General features: G+C 53.7%; 10 protein-coding genes across 10 annotated transcripts; 5 read left to right on the top strand and 5 right to left on the bottom strand.

Moving 5' to 3' along the window:
- Window positions 1-91: 91 nt before the first annotated feature.
- Window positions 92-1,691, bottom strand: LY79DRAFT_541787 (uncharacterized protein). Its single transcript, XM_060556956.1, has 2 exons — window positions 853-1,691; window positions 92-730 (listed from the first exon to the last, which is right to left on the bottom strand). The coding sequence occupies exons 1-2, from the start codon at window positions 1,538-1,540 to the stop codon at window positions 204-206; spliced, it is 1,215 nt and encodes a 404-aa protein (XP_060418270.1). The 5' UTR covers window positions 1,541-1,691; the 3' UTR covers window positions 92-203.
- A 299-nt stretch (window positions 1,692-1,990) lies between these two features.
- Window positions 1,991-3,644, bottom strand: LY79DRAFT_647242 (uncharacterized protein). Its single transcript, XM_060562486.1, has 2 exons — window positions 2,870-3,644; window positions 1,991-2,811 (listed from the first exon to the last, which is right to left on the bottom strand). The coding sequence occupies exons 1-2, from the start codon at window positions 3,432-3,434 to the stop codon at window positions 2,273-2,275; spliced, it is 1,104 nt and encodes a 367-aa protein (XP_060418269.1). The 5' UTR covers window positions 3,435-3,644; the 3' UTR covers window positions 1,991-2,272.
- A 797-nt stretch (window positions 3,645-4,441) lies between these two features.
- On the top strand, window positions 4,442-6,522 carry LY79DRAFT_666755 (AT hook domain-containing protein; the record flags this gene model as incomplete). Its single annotated transcript, XM_060563274.1, has 5 exons — window positions 4,442-4,448; window positions 4,502-4,541; window positions 4,593-6,000; window positions 6,051-6,221; window positions 6,283-6,522. 5 exons carry the CDS (start codon window positions 4,442-4,444, stop codon window positions 6,520-6,522), a joined length of 1,866 nt encoding a protein of 621 aa, XP_060418268.1.
- Window positions 6,523-7,805: 1,283 nt separating this feature from the next.
- Window positions 7,806-8,064, top strand: LY79DRAFT_666754 (uncharacterized protein; the record flags this gene model as incomplete). The annotated part of the gene is made up of 2 exons (XM_060563273.1): window positions 7,806-7,883; window positions 7,966-8,064. The coding sequence occupies 2 exons, from the start codon at window positions 7,806-7,808 to the stop codon at window positions 8,062-8,064; spliced, it is 177 nt and encodes a 58-aa protein (XP_060418267.1).
- Window positions 8,065-9,578: 1,514 nt separating this feature from the next.
- Window positions 9,579-10,610, bottom strand: LY79DRAFT_587479 (uncharacterized protein; the record flags this gene model as incomplete). Its single annotated transcript, XM_060560776.1, has 2 exons — window positions 9,579-10,025; window positions 10,104-10,610. The coding sequence occupies 2 exons, from the start codon at window positions 10,608-10,610 to the stop codon at window positions 9,579-9,581; spliced, it is 954 nt and encodes a 317-aa protein (XP_060418266.1).
- Window positions 10,611-11,347: 737 nt separating this feature from the next.
- LY79DRAFT_541765 (40S ribosomal protein S11) lies at window positions 11,348-12,394 on the bottom strand. Its single transcript, XM_060556955.1, has 2 exons — window positions 12,070-12,394; window positions 11,348-11,816 (listed from the first exon to the last, which is right to left on the bottom strand). The coding sequence occupies exons 1-2, from the start codon at window positions 12,245-12,247 to the stop codon at window positions 11,506-11,508; spliced, it is 489 nt and encodes a 162-aa protein (XP_060418265.1). The 5' UTR covers window positions 12,248-12,394; the 3' UTR covers window positions 11,348-11,505.
- Window positions 12,395-12,616: 222 nt separating this feature from the next.
- LY79DRAFT_541764 (Spc7 kinetochore protein) lies at window positions 12,617-17,742 on the top strand. Its single transcript, XM_060556954.1, has 3 exons — window positions 12,617-13,056; window positions 13,111-16,783; window positions 16,839-17,742. The coding sequence occupies exons 1-3, from the start codon at window positions 12,844-12,846 to the stop codon at window positions 17,501-17,503; spliced, it is 4,551 nt and encodes a 1,516-aa protein (XP_060418264.1). The 5' UTR covers window positions 12,617-12,843; the 3' UTR covers window positions 17,504-17,742.
- A 516-nt stretch (window positions 17,743-18,258) lies between these two features.
- Window positions 18,259-21,830, top strand: LY79DRAFT_696190 (uncharacterized protein). The gene is made up of 5 exons (XM_060564831.1): window positions 18,259-18,718; window positions 18,763-18,788; window positions 18,869-19,468; window positions 19,649-20,867; window positions 21,270-21,830. Exons 1-5 carry the CDS (start codon window positions 18,457-18,459, stop codon window positions 21,776-21,778), a joined length of 2,616 nt encoding a protein of 871 aa, XP_060418263.1. The 5' UTR covers window positions 18,259-18,456; the 3' UTR covers window positions 21,779-21,830.
- Window positions 21,831-21,833: 3 nt separating this feature from the next.
- On the bottom strand, window positions 21,834-23,743 carry LY79DRAFT_541760 (UV radiation resistance protein and autophagy-related subunit 14-domain-containing protein). Its single transcript, XM_060556953.1, has 2 exons — window positions 22,866-23,743; window positions 21,834-22,812 (listed from the first exon to the last, which is right to left on the bottom strand). Exons 1-2 carry the CDS (start codon window positions 23,452-23,454, stop codon window positions 21,995-21,997), a joined length of 1,407 nt encoding a protein of 468 aa, XP_060418262.1. The 5' UTR covers window positions 23,455-23,743; the 3' UTR covers window positions 21,834-21,994.
- A 389-nt stretch (window positions 23,744-24,132) lies between these two features.
- On the top strand, window positions 24,133-24,677 carry LY79DRAFT_666748 (uncharacterized protein; the record flags this gene model as incomplete). The annotated part of the gene is made up of 3 exons (XM_060563272.1): window positions 24,133-24,372; window positions 24,443-24,566; window positions 24,622-24,677. 3 exons carry the CDS (start codon window positions 24,133-24,135, stop codon window positions 24,675-24,677), a joined length of 420 nt encoding a protein of 139 aa, XP_060418261.1.
- Between the last annotated feature and the right edge of the window lie 324 nt (window positions 24,678-25,001).

Below are 25,001 nucleotides of genomic sequence, written 5' to 3'. Positions count from 1 at the left end.
AAGTGTGTATGTTCGTATTTGGCGTTAGGGGATACCCAAGGCTCTGATTTCAGCAAAGCAAGCAAACAAAAGACAGCAGTAAAGTTGCAGTTTTGACGGCATGCTCTATTCCCTCGTGACTCTAGTGATTTATCTCATTCAGTAGCTCCTCTGTCGCCATAATATCCATCACAATCCTTTAGCATTACGCATCACACGCCGTCTCAGTTAGTAACATTGGTGTTGATACTTCCAGCGGCATCAGCACCATTGTCTCCATCACGATCCCCTTGAATTTTGCCTTTCTCTCCTTGCTCTACGCCTGGGACGGCCCCGCCCACAGCATGCTTGACTTTGGGCAATAGGCCGTTGATGTGGACAAGCAGGGGACACTTCGTTCCGCCTCCGCAAGTATGCGAGATGTTGAGTGACATACTAGTGACCCGCTGCACAATCTGCGATATCGATGTGTCATCCTTGGAAAGTACGTTAAGGGGCCACAGCCTTTTGTCAGTAAGAATCCTGAGATAATCGCCAATGCGATGCTGCTTGGTGCAGAGTTCGGACCAAAGGATAATCTCGTGGCATGGGTGACACTTTTTGGCAGTGCTGGGATGCCGTCGGCCGCAACTTGGACAGAGCTTGCGGCCGGTGGTGTACACTTGGCTTCGGCTACTCAAAACGCCATCGATGGAGTGGATAAGCTCGGAGGTACAAGAGAACAACTTCGCCACGTTCATGTGCAATCCATCTATAGTCATGACTCATCAGCCTGTGCAAGCTTCTATTTTTCGATGCCACGTATATGGTATCTGAGAAGAAGGTATAGGGAAAGAAAAACCAAAGGTTTTGGGGGTAGGGTTGGCATCTTACTGAGAGATTTGCTCTTGTGTAAATCCCTGAGATCTTGGCTTCTCGCCCATATTTCGAGGAAATTCATGGGGAGGTGATGGGGAGCAAATGCTACCAACTTGGCAACCTCCTCTTCCGCCTTGAAGGTGATTGCCGAGCTTAACAGCATGCCCAGCTCCTCCGTCTTCGGTTGGTCGTGGCCGGCTATTTCCTGGCGTATCGAGTCACACCACAGACATATCCACGGCGCGAGAGCCTTGCCACAATCCAAGATTGCGTTGACTTTGGCGACTTGCAAGAGGTCCTCGGCTGTAAGATGCCGATAGGTGTAGGTGTTTGTGTAGTGCAAGACGGAAAAGATGCATCGAAAGGCATCCACCTCAAGGTCTACACAGTCGTAGAGTCTGGCCACCTTGCGTCCGTCCTGGGTGCCGCAGGTGGTATCGATCAATGTGGCAATAGTCTTCGAGGCCACACTGCAGACTTTTGAAGACAACTGAAAGCCAGCTATGAATGACTTTTCATGACTGAGCAAAATGACGAAGAGATCGCCAACGGGGTAGATAGGCTCGGCATGTGTGGTATGCGTATCCATGATCATACTGACCTCCTCACTGTTAGTTCTTTTGTCAGATGGTGGGTTGATGTCGTCACTGCTTCCTTTAGCAGTGTCAAAGCTGCAATCGATCGCGTCATGGTGGGAGGCCATGATGTGGACGGGGGCAAAGAAACCGACTTGAGAAGATAGAAACGACACGGTAAGAATGGGCGAAATGGATTGAAGAAATAGAATACATATGGTCGAGTGAACATGAAGGCAGCAGTGGGAAGCATACGGGGGGGCAAGCAGGGAATCTGTGTCATGTACAGCTCGATCAGAAGGCAGGCGTGTACAATTTTAGATGACTTCTTTCCCTCGGAGATTATCACAAAGCGCCGCTCTTGCCTTTTTGTGATGGAAATGCAGCCTGCCTTCCTAAGGAGAAAAAACAAAGAAATATGTCTTGGTGCCATTGGTTTATGCGTGAAGCAGTCAGGCAGACAGATTTGTCTCGAACATGCACCCTTTACGACGAGGGTACGATTGCATAAGTTGCGGTATCAAACAATATTCCATTCATAATCCTCACCAACGATAAGCAGGGAGCAACTATAATGTATGCGGAGGCTGTCTCTTCTCTCCTCGTTGCTTGCTGGGTTTCAGGAGAAATATTAGGAAAGACAGAGAGGAGAACGGAATCGCAAGAACCGTGAGCTTTGTGGCATCTTCATCTACAATTCGTTCAAAGAAGTTTCAACGAAAATTGTTCGAATCTCATTCGCTTTACCGCTGAACTGCCCTTTTAATATCAAAGTCAACGCTCAAGGCCCAAACGGCGAGCGATTAAATCCGGCTCAGAAGAGATAGTTAAGTGTAGCAGCCGCCCCAAGCCTTCCAGTCTTAACTGGCGTCAACCTGGCCCTCACCCTTGCCATCATCATCGAAGTTAGTGCTGGGCTTGTCCGTGACGAGAGAACTTAATTTTTGACCCTGAATGCTTCCAATAACATCGACTGCCGCCTCATCCAGCTCTCTCAATCGCTGCCTCAAAGGACATTGCTGATCAAACACACATTTGTGAGTGCGTGTCTCTCGGACCATGTTGAATCGGCGGACTATCTCGCCAATCGTACACTTTCGCCAGGCCTTCTCATTCGGGTAGAGCTGATGCTTCGTCAAGATAAGCGTGCACTCTGCGACGCGTGTTTCCCAGCAGCAAAAGACTTGGTAGTCTCTGGCGCCGGGCTGCTCACCTTCGACTGACGGGCAGTCTGGGCACTTTGATGACCGGCTCTTTTCGTAAATGAGAAAGCACTTGCGGCAGCGGGAACTGTGCATCCAGCCGATGTCGGACTGGTTTGCCACCAAGTCTGACACTGTGTTCTGCAAGAGAGAATATAGGCGCTGGGTAACTTCCTTCATCTTCGAAGTTATGTAGTCTGAGAAAAGTTAGATATTGAATCAAACATGTTTGCTATCATATTGCGGTGTACTTACTGCTAACATCTTCCGAAAGATTGACCGACGACTGGTCTCCAAGCCAAGAGCTGAAGTCAAAGTCGAGAGGCAGTCGTAGCACAGCTAATCGCGAAATCTTCTCAAAAGCCTGTGATTCTCCAATGATGGAAGTGGCCACCAAGAGGTGCCCAATATCTCGAAGATCGATAGTGCGGTTGAAGTTGGCAAGCCATCTCTCCATCCACGGCGTGAGCGACATAGTGCAGCAATACTTATCGCAATGGGTAGCAATGTCCGCAAAACGCTCAGCGCTCATTTTATACCACTCGCTATTATAAGAGTAGTGAAGAATGGAAAGAATAACATCCATTGCATCCGGGTTATCTTCGTGCAGATGAATGTCTGGCTTCGATCCATCTTTGGTCTTGATGCCTTCCTGGAAACCACGAGTGAAAAGGGCGTTGAAATATTCGGAAGTGATTCTCAGAACTTGAGAAGAAACGAGAAATTTCTTGCGCGACTTCTCGTTGGCGACCACCAGAGCAGCGTCCCAAGCTGGGTGAAGCTCTCTGATGGTCTCGTTTGCTATCTCAACCTCCGCCATAGTGGTTGGTTGTGTTTTGTGTGGGTCCGAGTTGCGACGGCTCAATGGTGTTGAGAGCCAAAATCCAGTCAAGTGGACGATGTGGTTGAGGATGTGATGTTGTAGACGATGCGGTCTTAACCTAGGCCCGATATTGAGTGTACTATGAGAGTAGGTGCTATGGAAGGGACTGCAAAGATTCACAACGAGGAAGGAGCGAGAGGACGAATGAAGGCAGAATAAATATAGAAGATTAAACCGAGATGTTGACGAGGGCCTGCGAAAGTTTGATGTAAGTTGTCCAAGGGGGTGTAGTGAGCTCTGATGATCGACCAACCGCCTTGCCTCCTCGGGTTGAGAACACGTAGAATACCAGTGGGATATTCACATGGTTGAGCGGTCTGAGTGATGTATGTTTCCAAGACGCTCTTGTAACAGATGTTTTGTTATAAAAAACGACTAATAAATATGCAAGAGCCTAAACCGAAAGAAAAGGGAAGGGCAAATGTGCATCCTTCGGCAACCATATGAAGTCTGGCTTAAGAGAACTTTGAATACGATTTCTGACTGCGACGATGTCTTGGTCGCACTTTCTACATGGACATAGCATGATCCTGAAAAAAGAAAAACAAGAAGAGAGAAAACGGCGACTGGAATCCACCAAAATCAATAATATTGTTATGCTGCAGCGTGTTTCCGTCAATCTACAATAGCTCTTGTTGTGTCAACATACAGGTTGGGAAGCGGACTTGTAAACGTGGTAGTCCGGAGCTGGTGGTTAATGACGCACGGACCATACCAAGGATGCTGCAGGGATGGACGGCGTAAAGGGGAGGCGCGTGTTACGCTGGGTATCAAGACGCGCCCCTCTACTCTAATCATTTGTCTCTATCGGCTCAAGCTGGCAGCTCTGTGTGTGAACCACAACAGCCCGGCCTCGACGACAAACTAGCTTCGATGATCTCCCAGCCATATTCGGATTACTTTCAGGCACTGTCGCCCTAATCACGTCTCTATAATCCGCGATCATGACCAGTGAGTCTTGGCGCGTGCAGCACCCCGCTAAGGCAAATACTGACATTTGATAGCCCGGGCGGAACGCATGCAACAGCGCATGCGAGGCGCTGGGTAGGACAATCCAATCATCTCTGCCTGAAGATTGCGACTGACAATTCAAAGACATGGCCAGGTTGAGGATGTTTCTTTCCAATTGGACTTTGGCGACGACCTCACAGCAACCGGGATCGAGCCCCAGAACAGCCCGGAGAGACCGATACCCAGAACGACGCCGAACACGTCAGCTAAGAGACGAAGACTGGACACTGATGCGACGCGGCCGGCGATACCAGCGACGAACGATACGAGCCTGACCTCGCGGCAGCCTTCAGGGAAGGACGACCCTTACGAGCTCCAAGAAGGGTCCTCTACCGAATCCGCGCGGTTCGCGGCCGCGCAAACCGCCAGAAGCCCTACTGTCGTCGTCGGCGAACAAAATGACACTGAGCCAGTCGAGTCCCAGCTGCTGCCTAGACCTGCTGCGTCTGCGCCTCCGGTCTCGCCCGTGTCAAGGAGGGGTACGGGGGAACATACCGAAGTGGAAGAAAGCCCCTTGGATGCGCCGGGTAGCGGCCGACGACGCACGGTCGTGAACAGCAGTGCTCTTGTATCGAGTGCCAGATTACAGCAAGCACTCTCACCCGGCGATAACGAAACCGAGACCGTTCCGATATCCTCCCCTTTAGAGCGTAAAGTACGGAGAAATACAGCTGGCACGCGCAGCTCCCGCGGGAGTCGAAACTCTGCCGCATCTGCAGAGGATGTTCCGGATGGCATTTCGCCGGATCACACGGTCAGGTCTCTATTGAAGACAGGATCTCCTGAGCTCTCGTACCGTCAAGATGGGGAAATGGAAGAGCCGACAGCGCCCGTCTCTGAGCCAGTATCCCCATCAGAGGTGGAGCCGGAACCAGAAACAATTGTAGAAGAAGTACGCGAAGTAGAGCGAGATCACGACGAAAGCTTGGCAGAAGAAGTGAATACGAACGAGGTGGCCCAAAGACTGGGGCGGAAACGACCACGCAGAAGCCCCAAACCACCTTCCCCTGAACCTGAACCAGACTCGACTATAGCCGACGAAGACCACGATGAGCCATTGCCCAAGAGACGGAAAAAACAGACACAAAAGAGCCCAGCGAAACAGAAGAAAGGAAGACCAAAGGGAACTTCCAAAGCCAAGGACACTTCACCGAAGGCGGCCCCAAAGCGCAAGAAGAAGCCAGGAGCGGATGGAGCTGCAGAGTCGGTTACTATCCCCGTCCAGCGATTTACAAAAAGAGTGCAAGTCGCGGAAGGCGACGAGGACGACGCGGATGTGCTCAACCAGGACATCCCATTTGCTGGACGTAGCGGAGTCAACACGGTCGATGTTCTGACTCAGGTGTGTGACGAGATGATTGAGACGAGTCTCGATACCCTCAAAGAGGGTGGGCGAAACGCCCAGGATAAATCCGCCAAGAGGGAATACCAAGTGCAGTTCCGAGCCCTAGAGGCCTACCGGGAGGAGCTGAAAAACCGCCTTCTCCAGCATGTGCGTATCAGGTATCTGAGTCCAGGTTGCCATTGCTGACCCCAGTCTAGACTATCCTCCTCGACGCACTTCACAGCTTGCGCAAGCGAGTACGTAGCGTCCAGAAGGAAAGGATCGCTCTTCGGGAAGAAATCATGCGTATCCGAGCCGAGCGGGATCAGGTGGCACTTCGGAAGGATGCCGTCAGAGCCAAGCACGAAAAGGTGACGGAGGAAGCATTGGTACGTCCCCTCGGCCGCACTCTAAGTCAGTCAGCCTTATAGCTCTAACATGTACCCACAGAACCAATTGAGCTTGTCTTCGCAGATGCATGATATCGACCTGGCCGTGGAGCGCGGTCGTGCAGCACCTGAGCTTGACCCGGCCGAGAAGAAGACGGCAGAGCTGGCCAACCTCGAGATTTTGATATCCAGAATGACAGACCAAGCCTGTTCGCAGAGCGGTGCAGGGGGAACACTGAAACAGATCAAGGACTTTAATGCTTTGCTTGAACGAGCTGCTGTGGCTCTCGAAGGCAGATGAACGGCAGAGAGGTGTGTGCGAGAGGGTAGAGCTTCTCAGTCAACACAATAACAGTTTTGTTTCGGGAATGCCACGACTAAGGTTCCTCGAGGCGGTTTGTTGTTCTTTGTTACTTACGACATGCTCGGGAGGCTTGGGGGTGGTTGAGGACAGCCACGGGAGGCCTCTGGTCGGAGGGATCCTGGGAAAGTCCGGGTTCGGCTCGGCTAATTGATGACCATGCTTTGTCCTCCCTTGCCATCGACGGGGTAATAACACGGCACTAAGTGCAAACTCTAATCCCCAAATTGAAGTAGGTACCTAGTTTTTAGCACTCTCGTCTCCCAAGAGGGGAAATACGTTACGCAGCGTAACCCGAGGATATTTCGTCAGCCCCATAGCCAGCCACTGCACAGAAAGCGAGTCCCGATCAGACCGATGACGTTCTGGAACCAAATGGTCCCACAGTCTCCTAAGCGACCGTCTCGAACTTTGGGATGCCTACTCCTAATTTGACGTCACTAGCAAGCCTCGTTCGAACTCTCCCCGGAGGTGCCCGTCGTCCCTGCGTGCGTTGTTACCGGTACCATGTTGGTGTGGCCGTGATCAGGGAGTGGTGGCCGGGTGACTTTCACCTGGCGTCTCTGTCCGCCCCTCCGCACCAATTGTTCCTGTTGTCAGCCGCACGTCCCGTGTCATGAACATCCCACCACGGATGTACGGCATCTCCGGGATCCATCGTCAAAGTTTGTACTATGTACTACGTACACGTACCTGGGGGCGGTATACTTGCCCTACCTGACTATTACGTACCCTCCCTCTACTGACCCCTAGTTCCTGGCCAGCCAACGACAAGGAAAACAAGGCGCAGCCAGTGCGCGACGGCGACTGATTGGGCGTTTAGGGTGCTATAGTTGCCGTTTTGCATCCGATAATCAAGGGTGGCTCTGTGTTGTTTCTGGGGGTGGTGGAGAGAGTGCGAAGGCGATAAGGGGGTGTGAGCGTGGGAGCCCTCGTGCATAACCTGGATTGGGAACGGTTTAGGGATCCTTGGCCGCCGACTGGTCCAGTCTGGCACGGGGAATAGCCTAGTGGATAGCGGGTTGACAAGCAGAGGTCTGCTGGTTTGTGCGGACTGAAAGAGTACATAAGGCCGGAGAGGACAGCACATCCTACCATTGATATTTTTTTTGCCAAGATCAATCTACACCTATATACACACCACCCAAAAAGCCTCCCGAGATCGTATGCCAAAGACCATCACCTCCTCTTTTCAACCTCAGATTCTTCTCGCAACCGACAACATGCCCGCTCCCGAGGCTCCCCAGCAGCAGGCCCCCATGGAGGTCCCCGTCGACAACGGCATCGTCACCCAGCAGCCCGTGAGTTTCTCCCTCTTCCTGCTCCTTTCGGGCCATCCTGGCTGGGAACACGCGAACACCGACTAACATGCTATCGTAACAGTCCGCCGAGCCCCAGCCCGAGATGAGCCTCCGCGGTGGTGAGGAGGCCGGCTGTGAGATCTGCTGCGGTCTCTGCGGCTGCGATGAGTCTTGCTGCTAGACGTGTGCTTGAGGATGACCTGACGAAGTGGATTGGAACATACGGGGATAAGCGAATACAAGCTTTTGGGGAGAGGAGGGGGCGGGCGCTGAGTGAGAGATTATGCGCACCGGTGGCTAACCCGTGCCCTCCCCCCCGGGGCGTTTTTGGCGAATTGGACTACCACCAGCTACCCTGCCGTTAGAGCTGGGTTGGATATATTATCGAAACAAAATAAAAAATCCCACATGAATGATGTACAACTCCATCTCGCCCTCAATACTGATAGCACTTAGGCGTCCAACTAGAAGAATGATCGTAGTTGAGGATGTGAGGCCCCATAATCGTTGAGGCTTGAGGTTTGAGCCTTGGGGGGCTGCCAAGTGTGTGCCAAGTGTGTGCCAAGAGATCTACCCGCTCGCATGGAAAGCTTAGCGTGCGACGGCTACTCTCCATCATCCATGGCTTTCCCCCCCTCTCTTTTTCTTCGCTGGGCGAAGCGAGTGCCGCTGCAGAATCCACCAAACTTATGAATTGTTCCGCAGCACAACACATAAAAAGAGCTGCGCCGAACCTTCTGTCGGCGACGATCACTGCACAAAAAACCTCCACTGCCCGGTAAGCATCATTTCCCAGTTGTGACAGGCACGACAGCTCACACTGTCACATTCGTCTGGGTATTTGCTGTGTGGGGGAAGGGGGTTTTGATCACACCACGTCCAGGCGCTTGCTCCAGCTTCTCCACTCGAGGCAACCCATGTTCGAGAACCGTCTTCGTGGCCTGTCGTGTTTCCGGGTTTCTGCAAAAGAGCCTGGTTGCAGCTGCTATGTACTGGCGGGCGGCCGCGAGCTCATCTTCCCCCCCCCCCCCCCCTCGTCGAATTTGCAACCGCGCACAATCGAAAACGCGGACTCTCTGCTCTCGGGTTCCCGTGTGCCCGCACTCCTCCGATGGGCTGCTGCGCTTTTGTTGGGGTACGAGATGGGATGGAGTGCGCTGAGCCACGCTGACCCTGCTGAGGGAATTACGGGCTGCGTTGCTTCGGCCCGCCTCGTGAAGTCTGTCAATGTACGTCACAACTTCAGGCCGCCGTCTGATAATATGGTTGGGGCCAACCGCATGCCCGTGAGACATCGTGATGGTGGGTCCACGAGCAATATTCTCGTTTACTCCCTTTGCCGACTCTCTGTACCAATTTTAGTGACTACACGGACGACGAACCGCCTTGAATAGATCCTTCTTCTGTCGTGAGTATTGAGAGGCTTCGACTGGAGGGAGAATATGCCATTAACAGGCTCCTTTTGTTTTTGCCTTCCAAATAACGCTTTGCTAGAAGTACAAGATAGGTAGTCTACAGTCACTTCTACAATGGCCGAAACCGTCACATCAAGGACGGTCGCATCGACCTCGACAACCCCCTCTGTACAGTACACGGCTCGGTGCCAATTGTCCTCAGGAACTGTGGCCATCTCGGACATGGTGACGCACCCCCTGATGAACCGTAGACACTGATCAACGGCAAACACCGCGCCTCTCACTTGCCGCTGCCAAACACCCCGGTGATGCGATCGTAAATCGTGGCCTTGCCCTCCGCCTTGCGCTTCTCCTTCTCCTTCTCCTGGTCGTCCCATAGCTTCTGCACTTTCCTGGCCACGTCCGCTTTGGCCTGCAGGTCCGCCCGCAATGCCGCCTCCTCGGCCGCCCGCTCCACCTCCGGCAGCTTCTCCAGCTGCTCCTTCCACGACTTCTCCAGGTCCGGTCTGGGCTTCAACTCGGGGGCGACGGGGTCCGCGCCTGACGGCGAAGTGGGTATCGCGAGATCGAACTTGGGCGCGGGGAGGCCCTCCTTCTTGGCCGCCTCGGCCGCCTTTTCTTGCTCGATCATGCGCGCGTAGAGCTGGTCCGCGTGCATCTGTATGTCCTCCTCCACCTGCGCCGGTCGGTTGTGGACGGAATGGTAGCCTAGGGCCCTGAGGAATCTCTAGTGGCGGGGCGTTAGTGATCATGAATCCCTCCCGCTGACAGCGGTGACACGAGTAAACCCCGGGAGGACACTTACCGTCTGCACGGTATAACACCTCTCGAACCGCTGCACCTGATGCCTGCACATCTGCAGCCGGTCCTCCCAGTCGCCGCTCTTCATGCAGTTCACCCACTCCTCCTGCTGGATCGCGCAGTTCTCGAGCGCCGCCCTGCCGATGTTGTGTTTCCGCTGCTTGTAGCCATCCAGCACGTCCGTGAGCTTCTCGTGGTCCGTCTTGGTCTCGGCCTCGATCTCTGTGTAGGGGCGGTACGTCTTCCACAGGTGCGCATACCGCCCGTCCTGGAACAGGCTCTCCTTGGGCACCTTTGGCCGATCTCCTGCTTCCGCGGCGTCCTGTTGTGAATGTACATGCGCGTGCGTCGCCGCATCGGCGGCCCTATTCTGGGCGTCCTGGGCCTGCTGCTGCTGGATCTTGACCGGAGACTCGCGCTCAAGGAACTCGCGGAGCTTCGGGTCGAGGGACTTGAGCGGGTTGTCGGACGCGGGCGCGCCGGACCCGAACCAGCCGTCGAACCACCCCATTGAGAAAATGCGAGCTTTTCGAGTGAAGGAAGGTTGGGAGCTCTTGGGGGATCCCGGGGGTTGTTGCCTGGAGAGCTTGGTGGCTCTCTGGTTGTCGCAAACTTGAAGCTCTGGGAGAATTTCAAGGTGGCCGACTGTGATCCAATCAGATGCTTGGAAAGACACGAAAAGACTGTATGGCGCTCGGCGTCGCACTGTATCGAACACTGTCACATTGGGGTTCAATCATCATGGCCCGCATCAAACACGTTGCTCGGATAGTATTATTGAACTGAACCATCGGGCTTTCCCACTGTCAGACGGATACAACTCAGATATTATATACTATACATTACATCTCATTTCGGGGCATCTGGTAAGTTGAAACACTTGAGGGTTATAGTCAGAACGTGCTGTGCCACTAGGACACACTTCTGGGCAGCAGTTGGTAAATTCGTCGTCGTCCCAGAGTGAAATGCAATATACGAGAGACGCAAGGGATGAGGGGCACTCGGAGGCAGCATATCACTCTGTATCACGAAGAAACAATTACACGCCCAACCATTCCTTATCATTTTTTTTTTCGTTCATTCGACCTGAGGCGTATCGCAGTTTTCCGTTCCCGCAAAAATCACAAGCCCATCGTGTGCCCAAGACAGCCAGAGAAAAAGAACCTCTAGTTCACACCCGAGATGTTTGGCTGATCGAATTCATTTGGTCTCTGATTCTGCATCTATAACACAATCATGTGGATGCAGTTTTCCTGTTGACCTCCCATCCGGTATGTAATGAAGAACCCACACCGCAGTCACGCCGTAAATGCCAATGAGCCAATTTAGAACTTGCTGAACTTCTTGACAGCCTTGCCAGTGCGGGGAAGGACACGCAGGACGTTGAAGCGGACCTGGATTCGACGTTAGTAAACTTGCCTCCCGCGAGAGAGCTCTCGTTTGAACAGCGGCCGTCGTGGTATATCTTTGTAACATACAGTCTTGCTCAGAGGTCTGCACTGGCCAACGGTGACCTGGTCACCCTCCTCGACACGGAAAGCGGGGGAGACGTGGGCGGCAAGGTTCTTGTGGCGCTTCTCGTAACGGGCGTACTTGGGGATGTAGTGGAGGTATTCTCTGCGGATGATGAGGGTGCGGTGCATCTTGGTGGAAACGACGGTGCCGGTGAGGATACGACCGCGGATGGAGACCTGGCCGGTGAAGGGGCACTTCTTGTCTGCAGACGATCCTTCGTTAGCCACTGTATCTTCTGCAGTTCACTCCGTTCCCGACGTGCAGCGCGTGGTGCTTCCTTGTCGTAATCGTCGCATAGTTTCTCCTCTGCTCGTCGAGTCCGTTTCCTAACTGGTCGTGCATTTGCTGATTGCGGCCCTCGAGGGCGTCGCGAAATTTCGTCGTCTTCAAGTGTCGTCCGTCCATCGCGCGCAAAACTCCAACACAAGTTCAATCGCTCTCGCTCGCAAACGTACCGATGTAGGAGCCCTCAATGGCAGTGGCAGGGGTGCGGAAACCCAGACCAACGTCCTTGTACCATCTGCGGCCGCTCTTGCCGGGGCGAGCAGACTTCGCCTTGACCTTCTGGTTAAGGAAGATACCCTTCTGCTTCTGGAAAGCCCTCTCGGACTGGACGGTCAACTCGGTAGCCATCTTGACGTCGTGATGCGGTCGGGTCGACTGGGCGGGGTGGGTGCTGTTGAGGTTAGAAGTCGTTGATGCTGAGCCGCTTTCAACCAGAGCTGCGGAAAAATCGAGTGACGAGCAAGAGATGTGGCCCAGCTTAGGGCACGAAAAAATTAGCGAAAGGTGGGTGGGCCTCCCAAAAACACCCACGTTCCTTTCCGGAGTCGGCTCAGCCACACTTGGACAGTCCCTCCTCCAACAGCCTCAGGCAGAAGCTGCCCCTCCTCTCTGGCTTGTCGAGGACGGTTTGTGGCGCAGCTCTACTGTGGCTGGCAATTCTCTGCATCCGAATTTCCCCCATCTTCAGTGACAGCTTGATGCCACAGCAACAAAGCGCGTCTGTTGACATCATTCCCGACAGGCGAATCAGGTCCCCTGCCGCACGTAAACACAACCCATGACAGCCCACTCACCCTGCTTTTTGGGGGGAACTAGCATAGGTATTCACGCCATCGATATAAGCAAGCCGCGCTCACACACACCCATACTTTAACAAGTGACATGCGCACGTCTAGCTCTTCGATTTGAAGCCCAGCCCATCAACAGAAACTCCGATACTCACCATGGCTTCGTTAGGCGACGCGACCCTGCCGTCGACGCGTCGGACACGCAGGTCTATCGGAGCGACCAGTTTGTCGAGGAAGAATGGCGACAAAGAGAACGCGACCATTGACGTGGGTAGTAGTCTTGCTGAAAGTCGCAAGAAGTCGCGAAGCAAAAGTATTGGTCCCGGAGGCCTGGATACCCTCAAGAACGGAAATGGGAACCGCAGAGCTGTGAGTATGCTCTCTCTTGCCGGTCACACGCACCCGCGCCTAACACATACCCAGTCCCTGGCAGTGCCTTCACGGCCCCCGCCTCGATCGATTTTGAAGCCTACGATGCCTCTATTGCCCGAGATACCGCCACACCGCAAACGGGGGGCAGACCTCATCGATCTCGGTCCGCCGAGGGCGAGCACTCCGACGACGACGGGCAGCACCGATCTCACTGGTTCTGGATCCAAGATTGCGCTGCGCACAGAGGAGGAACAACAGGCTGCGGCTAAGGAACGGGAGCGCAGAGATGCGCGCCGCAAGTCTCTCGCCAATCGTCGCGTGTCATTTGCAGCCGAGGCCACCCTTCACACATTCCACGAGATTGAGTTCATGCAGGACTCGACATCGTCAACCGACTCGACGCGCCGTAGGTCATCAGCCGCAGGCAGCTCCAACGAAGCGCCGCCAAACCGTCCGTCGACACCACGAGACCAGGAAGAGGATATTGTTCCACAATCACCAGACAATCAGCGAGAGCTGCACCAGAAGAAACGCAGAAGAAGCTCCACCGCTCCTCTGATTGAGTTTACAGAAGATGAGGAAGATACCATGGCGACCGGTTTCAGTTCCGACTCGGAACCGGCAGATGCTGTAGAGGAAGTCGGTGACGAGGAAGAAGAAGAAGCCTCAGACTCCAATAGTGACTCTGACGACGGCACGATGATGACAGTCGATGACCACGAGGTCACCGGCGCATCAGTTATGTCTTCGCGCACCACCGGAACGGACGATGATCATGACGAACTGGATGATGCACTTCGAGCGGCTGCACGGCATGCTGGCACACAAAGGCTGGGCTTCGATGACAGTGACGACGAGGAGGTGATTCCTTCTTTCGGGTGGATCAAGAAAGACAAGCCCCAAGCAGAGGCAGGTCAGGACCAAGAGAACGTTAAGCCACAACCGCTTGTCCGTAACAGCCCTCCTCAGGATGACGAGGAGGATGACATGGACATGGACTTCACTTCTGCCGTCGGAGGAATCCTTGGCAACCAGACGTCTCAAGGTATCGAACCTGACGAGGAAATGTCCATGGATGTTACCCGTGTTTTGGGAGGCATTATGTCGAAGAACAACAGCCAGTCAGCATCGGCGGAAACAACCTCCGAGGACCAGACTATGGATTTCACTCAAGCGGCTGGAGGTATCCAAAGGTCCAAAGCCAACGGCCATCTATTCGCTGCCGAGGACGATAACGAGGACATGTCGATGGAATTCACCAGTGCAATTGGTGGTTTGCTGCCGACGCACACCAAGAGTGGCACGGCACAGACGCGCCGGAGAACGATGACTTCCAGTAACAACCCAGAAGAGTCAATCATGGACATGGATATGACCGTTGGCGTCGGCCGGATCTTGCCTAACACAGACAACACATACCACGGCGACCAGACAATGGGCATGGACATGACTGTTCCCGTGGGCCGCATTCTTTCGACAGAAAACGAACCTGCAAATGAAGAGGAAGCGACGGGGGGCATGGACATGACTGTCCCCTTCGGCAAGACCTTGCCTACAGCGGATCAGTCGCCTGAGGAGGAAGAGATGACGATGGGAATGGACATGACCATTCCTGTCGGCCGGATTCTGCCGTCTTCCCAAGCTGCGGATCACGAGGAAACCACGACGGGTATGGACATGACTTTGGCTGTTGGGGGCATCATCAGACCGCCACAATCTCCTGAGGCTCGGGTTGCTGCCAAGAAACTCATGGAAGCGGAAGTAGACAAGCCCGACACGCCGAGCAAATCTATGTTAGGCAAACCTGCATCGCCTGCCAAGAAGCTTGCCGCTTCGGTTAAGAGAAACACTTCATCAGCATCAGATATTGGAAGCAGTCCCGGGTTCAATCCTTTCCAGGGCAGAGGTCTCCGCCAAAGTATGCCACGCGCAGGCACCGCTTCGATGTCGCCGGACCGAACGAGAACGCCCAGCCCTTCAAAGTCTACAGCTCCCACTCCTACCGTCGCCGAGACCCCACTCGATAGTTCGCCAGTCAAGACGCCGCAATCACTCAAGAAGCGAGGCCGCCCCAAATCACCCGTCAGGAAGCCTGCTACTCCCTCTCCCGAAAAGGCGGTTAGTCGTCTGAACATTTTTCAGCAAGACCCAACCACCGGCGCAAGGACCCCGACAGTCGTCCTTACTCCCCAAACCCGCAGACATTCCGGTATCGGTGCAGATAAGCCTGGACTGGGCTCGCCTCGAGTTGCCGCTCTTTTGGACCGCAGAGGATCACTTGGCGAGACCGTTAAAGAGTTCGTACCCGGCAGGACCCGAGGGGTCAAATTTGGCGACCCACAAGTCATCGAAGAAGAGATCGACAGAGACCGTCAGGAAGAAGAAGACAAAGAAAACGGCCGGAAGATACTCGAGCGTGAGGCCGACGGCGGCGAGAATGAGAAAGAGGCGACCCTGAACCTAAGGGAAATGATTGAGAGCTTGAGTCCGCAGAAGAGTCGCATGCGAAGTCGCAAGAGTCTTCATGTCGGGAGCGCAAGAGGGCTACTCGGCAAGCGGCCCGCTGAGCTCGATGATGAGGATGGCGAGGACCACGATGGCGTCAAGAGGCTCAAGGGCCATCAAGGCAGTCCTGTCAAGAATGTCAAGCTGCAACAGCCGCCCAGTAAGGCAGAGACCACTGGTCGCAGATTGACTCGGTCAGCCCGGAAAAGCATGGAGGAAGACGCCGCATCGAAAGCCACGCCCACCCATTCCGGTTCCCCTCTGAAAATGGCGACCTCGGCCAAGTCACCAAAATCGCACGGTCGTTTCAAAGACGTCGAAGACGACACAATGTCTCACCCGATGAATCTCGATGGTTCTCCTGTCCGAGACGAGGACGACCTCATGAACGAACAGGCTGAAGAGCGTATTCATTTGCAAGACTTTCTGAACATGACTTCAATTCGTTTCATGGAGTTGACAACTACCAAACGAAGACACACGCAGGCCCCAGAGATGTTCAAGGACGGGCTGTTGGGCGGGAAAGACGACTTGTCAATGGAGCGCTGCGTCGTAGCCGGTGCCTGCACGGTGCCCATGCTTGAGCTTTATCAACACTCCTGTCGCGAGCTGAAGAAGTACATCTCTGAAGGTCGCAGCATCGTTCGGGAGATCGAATCGGAGACCTTCGAAGAGAACCCACCGCTGTTCCGCGAGTACATGTCGGCCACGCCCGACTTCAAGAACATCCTTGACAACCAGTTCAAGAACAGCAAAACTCATGCTCGCCTGGAGAGCAAGGCCATGTGGTACGAGTGGCGAACGAAACTCCAGGAAGGTCTGAGAGAGGGCCTTGTCAGGATCGCTGAGGGCATGGCCGCCGATGATGAGGTCCTCGATCAACAGCAAAAGCTGCTCTCTTCTGTCTTGCCTGCCATTGTGACTCGCTTCACTGCCCTTCAACAAGAGCACGAGAATTTGCAAGCCGTCGCAGAAGAGCTTGCCGACTGCGACCCGGAAGAGCTCGAGGCCGCCAGGTCTGACTTGGCTAACATCGAAAATGATGTGGAAGAGAAGACGCGGCGTGTTGCTGAGCTTCGACAGGAATTGGAGGAAGCAGAACAAGACGTGGAAGAATTGAAGCAGGAGAAGCAGCAGTGCCACGAAGACATCAAGGAAGCGGAAAAGATCCGCGAGGAATGTCGGGGCTGGTCGATTAGCGAGATCAGTGCGCTCAAGGGTAAGCTCCAATCGCGATGGCATTTCTACCCCCACAAGACTAACATGGCTTGCAGCGCGAGTGGATTCTCTCGAAAAGCAACATGGCTGGGCCGTGACCGGGGTTTCCGGGAGCACCATTTCGATGACGTACCGAAAAGAAATTGAGCTGGTGTTTGATCTGGCATCCTTTCAGCATGGCCGGAAGAACTCGCGGATCGATCTTTGGTACATCGCTGCAAACCGCGACACCAACCCTGTGCCGTTGACAACCGAAAGGGACTTTTTCCTGCAGTGCATCCGGGACCACATCCGTGGACTGCCGCAGAGCCGCACTAAAATTGCGGACCTCCTCCACCTGGTTCGTGCCGCATGGGACAACGCTAATTGCACCTCCAACCACATCCGGCAGCTCAACATCACATTTCCCACGGCCATTGCCAGGACGTCGGACTCGTCCGTTGCTGTGAAGTCATCCCTCCTCCTACCCCAAATCGAGACCAAAGTGGAAATTGCCCTCGAGATCCGCGGTTCGAGCAAGCCTGACGGCATTGAGTTTACCCTGCACCCCGAGGCCAAGGTTGTCTATGGAGAGCACTTCAACACTGGAAAGATGGGAGAATTCCTGACGACGCATCTGGGAGACCGGGCATTGTCTCAGGAGGAGGGTGCGCCGTCGTGGAGCAATGTGGTCGTCGACCTTCATGAAAGGCTTCTGGCGAGAGGAAGGAAGCAGGGCTAGGAACGGGCTATTTCTATCTTGTAATGATTGATGATGGTGGAATATTCATTTCAAAGGCCGTGATTTCGGCCCATGGCGCTTGTGGCGGATACCCAGAGCACGATAGCAAACATTAGCTACGCGTCGTTGATTACATGCATATGCCACTGTCGTAACCATGGCCCTTTGAATGCATCTTTACACCGCATGATTTCTTTAAGTCCCTCTCCAACATTCAGTCCTAGATCGGCAAATGGCCCTTACTCGTGCCCAAGGATCAGACTGCATGTTCGTCCGAAGTCTCCTTACAAAGTCAACATTTCAACGACCCCAAACCACTGCTGATACTTAAGGTGAATGGGAATGGAGGGATACTTCTCGTAACCGCGGTTCGAAAACACTGGGCATGCCAGCAGCTGCTTTGTACTCCAGTGACTGGTGCTCATGCTGAGCGAGTCGAATGAATGACGGGGGATCAGCTTCTTTGAATCGATGAACCGCCTAACGGTCTGGTCTTTAATAACATCTATCCAGGTTTGCCCCCTTGTCATCTGCCGCTGTCGTCAATCTCCGTCGTCCGTCCCCGTCCGTCCTTGACCGCCCTCCTTCTGCCGGTCTCAACTCCTGAAGACCATCTCACCCGCCACTTCACCTCACCTTCGCCCTTCCGTCCCAACCCACCAGACCGAAGCGAACAACCGGAAGCCCTCGCTCGCCTACCGTCACGTGCCCAACGACCAGACCGCCTACCTGTTTGCCTATATTAGCTTCTTCCACACTTCTGAGGTTTCAGAAAGAAAGAAACCTCTTTCTCTCTTCTCTTTCGTCATGTATCGATTCGACTATTGCAGCTGAAGTTTCGCGCATAGTTATCTTGATACATGTCCCATTGATACAACCCTCTTTCTCCTTTTCATCCATCTCGCAATACCAACTTGATCTCAATTGTCAGCATCAGCATCAGAACAGTCAACATGGACGGCTTTCTCAACTGGGTCTGCCCCCAGGCGGAAAAGATGTTGGATTTTCTTATCGACACGTCCGGCATCATTTTTGGTCCGATCATTTATGGATTACTCTGGATGACCGGATTTTTTTCAATCGGGTTCGCCATTTGGATCATAGTTGGCTCCCTCATTCTCAGTGCCCGCAAGCTGTTCCAGGATGCGACACGAAGTCTCAAGTATCAGTGGCGTACCCTGTTAGACAACGACCCCAACAAGCCCAGGATTCCTGGTACCTGGCCTGGAACGGCGATTCTGAACTTCTCCTAGTTTGAGAAGTTTGGTATCGCCGTCCCGGTTATGTGAGTCTCACCATCCGGTATTCCATCCATCCTGACCATGAGCTGACCATACTCCCAGGCCCCTTTCGCCACCGGATCAGGCGGTGTGCGACCCCATTACCAACTCGTCGAACTCGTCCAATGATGTTAAGAAGAAGAAATCGGACAAGAAGAAGTTGAGCCTTAAAGTCGTTCAGATGAAGGTCAAGAAGACTACGACACGGTTGAGAAGGAAGACATCCAGACTTGAATACAGGCACCGGCAGGAACATGAGACGAATCCCTGGTCCACGAGGAAGCACCAGCAGACTGCAGAGCTGAGCAGCGAAGTCGAGAAGCTCAAGAGTTGCATCCTCGAACTCAGTGCCTATCTACGGACAGTGGAGGAGAGCCGCGCTGAATTGTTACAACGTCAGACAACCTGGATTTACCCATACGACAAGGACTTGGAGATCCCCGGCCGAATTCCGACCATTTGTGCGAGACTGCCAGTGCCCGAATTCCGCATCTCAGACGTGATTGACCGCCGGAGGGCCAAGCCAGTTGCCCCTTTCAATATCACGTTTTACAGCATGCCAGAGACTATCGTTCGATCCAAGGCCTCTGCTCCTGCCGCCCGGTCTCTTTCTAGCGCCAACAGTAAGACCATCGACCAGGCCGCCAACCAGCCCGTCACGAGCCCCGCTATCATCCCATCGCTAGTCCTTTCTTCGGTTCAGTCTTCAGTCCCGTCTTCAGTTCTTTCTTCAGTCAAGTCTCGTATCGAATTTCGGACTCGGAAGCTGATACGACTTCAGGCTCGTGCGAACAATAACGCCTCAGTCTCGTCATCCTCTTATGCGCCGACTTATATACAGTCTCCGAGCTTACTCCCAAACCAGCCCATCGCGATTCCCACCGTCAATACCCCCCGCAAAATTCCTAAGCACACCGAGAGCCCTGTTAAGAGTATTCTCGAGCTCACTCAGCCCGCATCCATCTCTGTGCCACTGCCCAAGTCCCCCCCGCAGCCGCTCGCACAGCCTGCTTCAACCCCGCCCTCGCTTGTTCACCCAAGCTCACAGATTGCTACCCCTGCTTTCTCCGCGGTATCCAAGAACAACAACTGGGAAGTGAGCAAAGAAGGCAAGCTTGCCAAGGAATCCAAAAAGAAAGCTTCAGACTACAATGTCAGCTCTGAAAGTAATAGTGACGAGAACGGCAATACTGCGCTTCCATCGATAGCAGAACCAGATGGAGACGACGGCAAGAGTAAAGATGACAGTCTTACACTGCTTCCGGATTCAGATGAAAACGACGTCGAAGGAAGAGACGATGACTTCCCGCCTCTTCCAGATTCGGATACTGGTTCGGATGGAGAGAATGATCATAAGGACCACAACAACAGACCGGACAACGCAGGCAGTATGATTCCCTCTGTAATTCAGCAGCTTGTGGAAACTTTTTCCGATCCTGCACCTGCCCAAGAGTCCTTTTTTGCGTCTTCCTCCGTCCCTGCTATCATCAAAACCAAGGTCCAGGGACCTTCTATTACCCCCCTGGGTACCCAGATGGAAGTTGACGTCCACGATAAGAATGTGGCCGAAGAGGACCACACTAAGATAGATGCGATGGATGTTGACGTCCAGAAAGAAACAAGTGAAAAGGAACATGACGCTGCTAAAGACGAGATGGAAATGGACATCGAACACGAGAAGACCAAGGATGACACTGGAAAAGACAAGATGGAAGTTGATATCGAGAACGAGACTGGCGCTACGACAGACGAGATGCAGCTGGATGATCTGGATACAATCCGAGGTCTAAAGGACGTCGACATGGTAAACGCGTCGCAGAAGATCCAAAAACCGACGGGCGATATCGAGATGAGAGACGGGTCAACAACCCCTTACATTGCGCCTAGTACCAATGTCTTTGCCGGAAAGAACACTCAGCATACAATCGCTGAAAAACCTTCGACTCCTCTGCCGAACGAACATCGCTCACAGCAAGTAATGCTGCGTCTACAGGCATCCAATGTCCGTGGCGAAACTATGTCTGACGAGGCACCTCCCCCGGCCCTGGAATCTAGGGACCAGAGGCCAGTCATTATCATTCGGCGTAGGCCAGCCGACCCAATGGTGAAACAGAAACCTCGGAAATCAAGTCAACAACAACGGCCGCAACGGCCAACAACGCCGACGTCACAGGCAGGGAATCCGCCAACCGTGCGCATACCTGGACCGCCCAGTCTTGTGAGCGGTGCTGCATCCGAAGGAACGGTGACACTTTTCCTCATGTCCCAAGCCCGAAGCAGCCCGAAGCCCCCTACGCCCTCGTTCAGGTCGTCAGTGCGATTGTTCCCAGACCGTCCGGCCCGGAAGCACAAGTATGACGAGGTGGCTGCGATCGATCAGGATTATAACGGAGATACTGATCTTTCGATGCCCTTTGATGTCAACGGACCGCCCCGCGATATTTTACCCTTACCAAAACGAGCACTTCAAACTCTCTCGGCTACAGATAACGATTTGCGCCGCCGGCGAGCTCTCGAGGCGAAGCGGCGTTGGCTATTGGCACAAGAGCAGGAAGCCGCCGCCGCTCCTGAGCCCGCCATGGAGCAGTTTAGGAATAGACCACCGCCCATGGTATCATCGCAGGGAGTCTCCGCCAGAGAGAACCGTCTTCTGTTGTCCGGAACGGCCGAGCTGAGGCGAGAATTACTTCACAGGCTCCAGGCCCTGTGGCCCCTTCTACCGAAGGCCGAGGTCGATCGGGTACGGCTGAACAACTTGAGGTCAAAGTCACTCGCAGAATGGCGAAAGCTCCTGAACCCGGCAGGCAAGCATGCGCTTCCGGACAATACCTACATCCCCAGGGACGCGTTCGAACGGGAAGCGGCCGAGTGGATGGAGAAGGTTGTCGAACTGATGACCAAATTGAAAGTCATTCCAGAAGTGGGATCCCTTCTGGAGACATGGAGGGAATGTGTGGCCCGCCAAGAGCCACTTCCCGAACCTGAGGATAACTAGAAGCAGTAATCGACGATGCGAACTTTTGAGTGAAGATAAAAAAGAGTTGTTGCCACCCAGAAAAGACAAGACACGAAAAAAAAGGCTTGGAAAATCAGAAAAACTGAAAAAGAACACCAACACCCACTCACATCACCATTAGAGGAGGCGAGGATTGAAGCTCACAGAGAGCAATGAAATGGCCATTTCAAGTACAGTCATGACTTTACGTTTGGTTTACCTGGTTTTCACTTTTGTCCAGCCATTTGTACCACCACCACCACCAGCCCGAGCCATCTGACCTTCGCCATCGTCAATAGCCCACGCATCATCCTCTAGAACCTCCCATTCCGGAACGGCAACCTCACTGACAAGCTTCTTCTTGAGCTTATCGGCAAGTTTCAGGGGGCTGGGAAGCTTGAAACTGCGAACGAATTCGGATCCCTCCGCACTGCCAAGAAACGCATAAGCTGTGCCATGTGAGTACCGTCCCACCCAAGACGAAGGCCTGCCAAGCTCTTCCTGGTCGGGTGTTTCGTGCTTCGCCGCGGGCGATGGAGTTGTCGGGGGGTAAAGTCGACCAGTATGGTTACTGTGTAATTGTTGGCCGATGAGCAAATTATACAGATTGCGACCCATGTGGCAAACGTCCTCGAATGAGTTGCGATCCCCCACGAAGACCCCCTGAGTGCTGCATGCCCAGGCGATGTCATATGCCAACAACGTCACACCCTCCAAAAAAAGGGAATAGGTAGCGGGATCTTCCTTGGCTAGAATGGGCAAAGCCTTGTCGACAAACAGTGGCCGCGGACGAGGGACGTAGTGCGGCTGGCTATCGCGCTCATCCGAAGCAAAGCTGGGGATGGTTGAAGTGCCGGGAAACGGAACATCGCCGTGTTGGTATGACGAGGCGAGGTTGAAAATGGTGGGCCGCGGGTAATCACGATGGGGCAACGTGATTTCTGCGGGAAGCCGGATAGTGAGATAATGAGACGTTAGCGCCAGAATATGAGCAATGTTGGCCAGGGAGGTCGACAAGACTTCAGGCGATGTCGCTGCCAAACAAGGGTCAGTATCATTTTCAAGAGCAACCGGACGTGAAACTCGCCATTCATAGATGAAAGGTCAATCACATCAACGCCACCGATTTTGAACTCGTATCGAGACGAGGAGCCCTTCTTGAAGCGGCGAAGACCGTAGAGTTTCGCGGCTTCCTTGCAGAGAAAGGATCGGGTGGTCGACATTTGGTCAGCATTGCGACCCCATTTGTACTTGGCGACCGAGATGGAGCGCTCGGCCTCCTCGAGCTGTCTGGTTCTCCGAGCAGTGATGCCACTCGATGCAGATGCAAGATCCGACTTTCGGCGAGAAATGGCAGCCTTGCGATCGGCAATCTCCTTCCTGGCAGCGGCGACCTCATCCCTCAGCTTATCGGCCTGGGCGATGATTTGGTCCGTTCGATCCTCGGTCATCTTCTGTTGGGAGACAGAGTCTTCAAGAACGACAACCGGGTTGGGCGCACCCGCTGTTGTGTCTTGAGCAAGCAGGTCATTGATCTGTTTCTGAAGACTCTCATTCTCCATCAACGCCTGCAGGTTCTTGAGGCGACCTTCATAGCAGTGATTGCGAGCGTCAACGGCACACAGAAATGGCAGCCGCTGCGGGCTGTGAGGTCTTTGACAGATGTTGCAGTTCATTTTGGCGAAACCGGTCGAGTCCAGGTAAGCGGCGACTCGGAGCTCGATACAACAATGGCGCGCATGAACAAAGCGTCGCTAGGGATGACGTTGGGGAGATTGTGTTTGTTTCTGGCAAGCGGATCGCGCACTATGAAGGAACTCCAGCATGGGGAGGAGGAAACAGCGACTTGATATACGACAGCTTCCGGTACGGGGGTGAGTCGCTCAGACGACCTGTGAGTGCAAGTTGTTTCTAAGGTTCGCCGAGTCACGGGGACTTGGTCGGGTGAGAGGCGATGAATGGCCCAGAACGGGAAACACTCAACTGCTATCGGCGCAGCGCAGCGGACTTTGGCAGGCAGCAGGGGTGCCCCTAGTCACTCTAATCCTCCCTGCGCCACATTTCCTTTCTTGCCTACTTTCAGCCAGCGACGCCACACCGTTCTCTGCCCACCTAGGTACCTACCTACGGTACCTACGCCAGCAGGCACGGGGAGTCGACAGGCGATAATCAGCGCCTTTCTCCACCAAAGGCCCAAAAAGGTAGCATTGCGAACCATCACCCCAAAAGGTTACAGAGTCACAAAAACATAACCAAAAAGCAACCCGGCACCAGCACAACCACCTATCCTCCTCTTGATAAATCCAACATTGCACCTGCCAGTGCAAAGGACTCTTCTCAATTTTATCGCGAAGATGCCCGACGCGGAAACCAACGAGTCTCGGAGACCCAAGTCTCTCCAGACCACCAAGACGCCTGAGCCGAGGCTAGATCAGCAACTGGCCAACGGCCAGAACAATAGCAATACCCCCAGCACACCGGGGACTTTCCCTTCCTTCGACTGGGAAGATTTCGAAGCTCGGTACGAAAAAGCCCTTGCGGAGGCCGACGGAAAGGAGAGAGAGCTCTTGCTCGAGTTCGACAGTCTCGTGAAGGTAAGCAGAACAACTCAACGTCCACTACCAACAGTCAAACTTGCAAGCATGCTAACATGGAAACCGTCAGTACTTCAATGTCTGGGCCTCCACTTCGAGTGCTCATGACAACGAACGCGCAACCAAGCGCCTTCACACAAGGCAGAGGTATGTCAACTTGGCAGAGAAGGATATGGCTCAAAAGGAGGAGCACAGTAAGTCGCTCCTCATCACGGCTTTCCTTTTTGAACGACTGACACGCGTCTACAGTGAAGGAAGTGCTCCGCGCGTTTCAAAGCGCCCTCGCCCTGCTAAGCCGGACTTAGATTCTCAATTCCGGGCTTGGGCGGGCGCGAGGTGATGTTCGACATAATTTTTCGTTGCTCTGATTATGCAAAATAACAGCAATTTGCAAAACTGCACTCACGCTTCCGGCAACAGTTAGGCATGTGCTCTATCGGCTTCAAACGCGATGGATGGTGGTGAAGGTCAAGGGGGGTCTCCACACGTGATCCAAGCTCCAAATTCCAAACGCGTCAGGTCTCTTTTCTGCGCGATTCTCCAGCTCCAGAAGTTCCAACCATCTACATCCTACACATAGCACTACTCTCCTCGGAGAAAAAAGAAAAAAGAAAAAAAGAAAAAAAAAA

The sequence above is a fragment of the Colletotrichum navitas genome (assembly GCF_030913465.1).
Source record: "Colletotrichum navitas strain CBS 125086 chromosome Unknown LY79scaffold_8, whole genome shotgun sequence".
In the NCBI taxonomy this organism is placed as follows: domain Eukaryota; kingdom Fungi; phylum Ascomycota; class Sordariomycetes; order Glomerellales; family Glomerellaceae; genus Colletotrichum; species Colletotrichum navitas.
This window is presented reverse-complemented; position numbering and strand designations above follow the sequence as displayed.

Excerpts from the sequence above, each read along its gene's own strand:
- LY79DRAFT_541787 (XM_060556956.1), bottom strand. The coding sequence starts at position 1,540 with ATGGCCTCCCACCATGACGCGATCGATTGCAGCTTTGACACTGCTAAA. Across the intron at positions 731-852 it reads ACACAAGAGCAAATCTCTCA|ATGGATTGCACATGAACGTG; the intron begins GTAAGATGCCAA and ends TCATGACTATAG.
- LY79DRAFT_647242 (XM_060562486.1), bottom strand. The coding sequence starts at position 3,434 with ATGGCGGAGGTTGAGATAGCAAACGAGACCATCAGAGAGCTTCACCCA. Across the intron at positions 2,812-2,869 it reads TCTTTCGGAAGATGTTAGCA|ACTACATAACTTCGAAGATG; the intron begins GTAAGTACACCG and ends AACTTTTCTCAG.
- LY79DRAFT_541765 (XM_060556955.1), bottom strand. The coding sequence starts at position 12,247 with ATGGCTACCGAGTTGACCGTCCAGTCCGAGAGGGCTTTCCAGAAGCAG. Across the intron at positions 11,817-12,069 it reads CATTGAGGGCTCCTACATCG|ACAAGAAGTGCCCCTTCACC; the intron begins GTACGTTTGCGA and ends GATCGTCTGCAG.
- LY79DRAFT_541764 (XM_060556954.1), top strand. The coding sequence starts at position 12,844 with ATGGCTTCGTTAGGCGACGCGACCCTGCCGTCGACGCGTCGGACACGC. Across the intron at positions 13,057-13,110 it reads GAAATGGGAACCGCAGAGCT|TCCCTGGCAGTGCCTTCACG; the intron begins GTGAGTATGCTC and ends ACACATACCCAG. Across the intron at positions 16,784-16,838 it reads CGAGATCAGTGCGCTCAAGG|CGCGAGTGGATTCTCTCGAA; the intron begins GTAAGCTCCAAT and ends CATGGCTTGCAG.
- LY79DRAFT_696190 (XM_060564831.1), top strand. The coding sequence starts at position 18,457 with ATGGACGGCTTTCTCAACTGGGTCTGCCCCCAGGCGGAAAAGATGTTG. Across the intron at positions 18,719-18,762 it reads CAACAAGCCCAGGATTCCTG|AAGTTTGGTATCGCCGTCCC; the intron begins GTACCTGGCCTG and ends TCCTAGTTTGAG. Across the intron at positions 19,469-19,648 it reads CCGCTATCATCCCATCGCTA|CCCATCGCGATTCCCACCGT; the intron begins GTCCTTTCTTCG and ends CTCCCAAACCAG.
- LY79DRAFT_541760 (XM_060556953.1), bottom strand. The coding sequence starts at position 23,454 with ATGAACTGCAACATCTGTCAAAGACCTCACAGCCCGCAGCGGCTGCCA. Across the intron at positions 22,813-22,865 it reads TGACCTTTCATCTATGAATG|CGACATCGCCTGAAGTCTTG; the intron begins GCGAGTTTCACG and ends CTTGTTTGGCAG.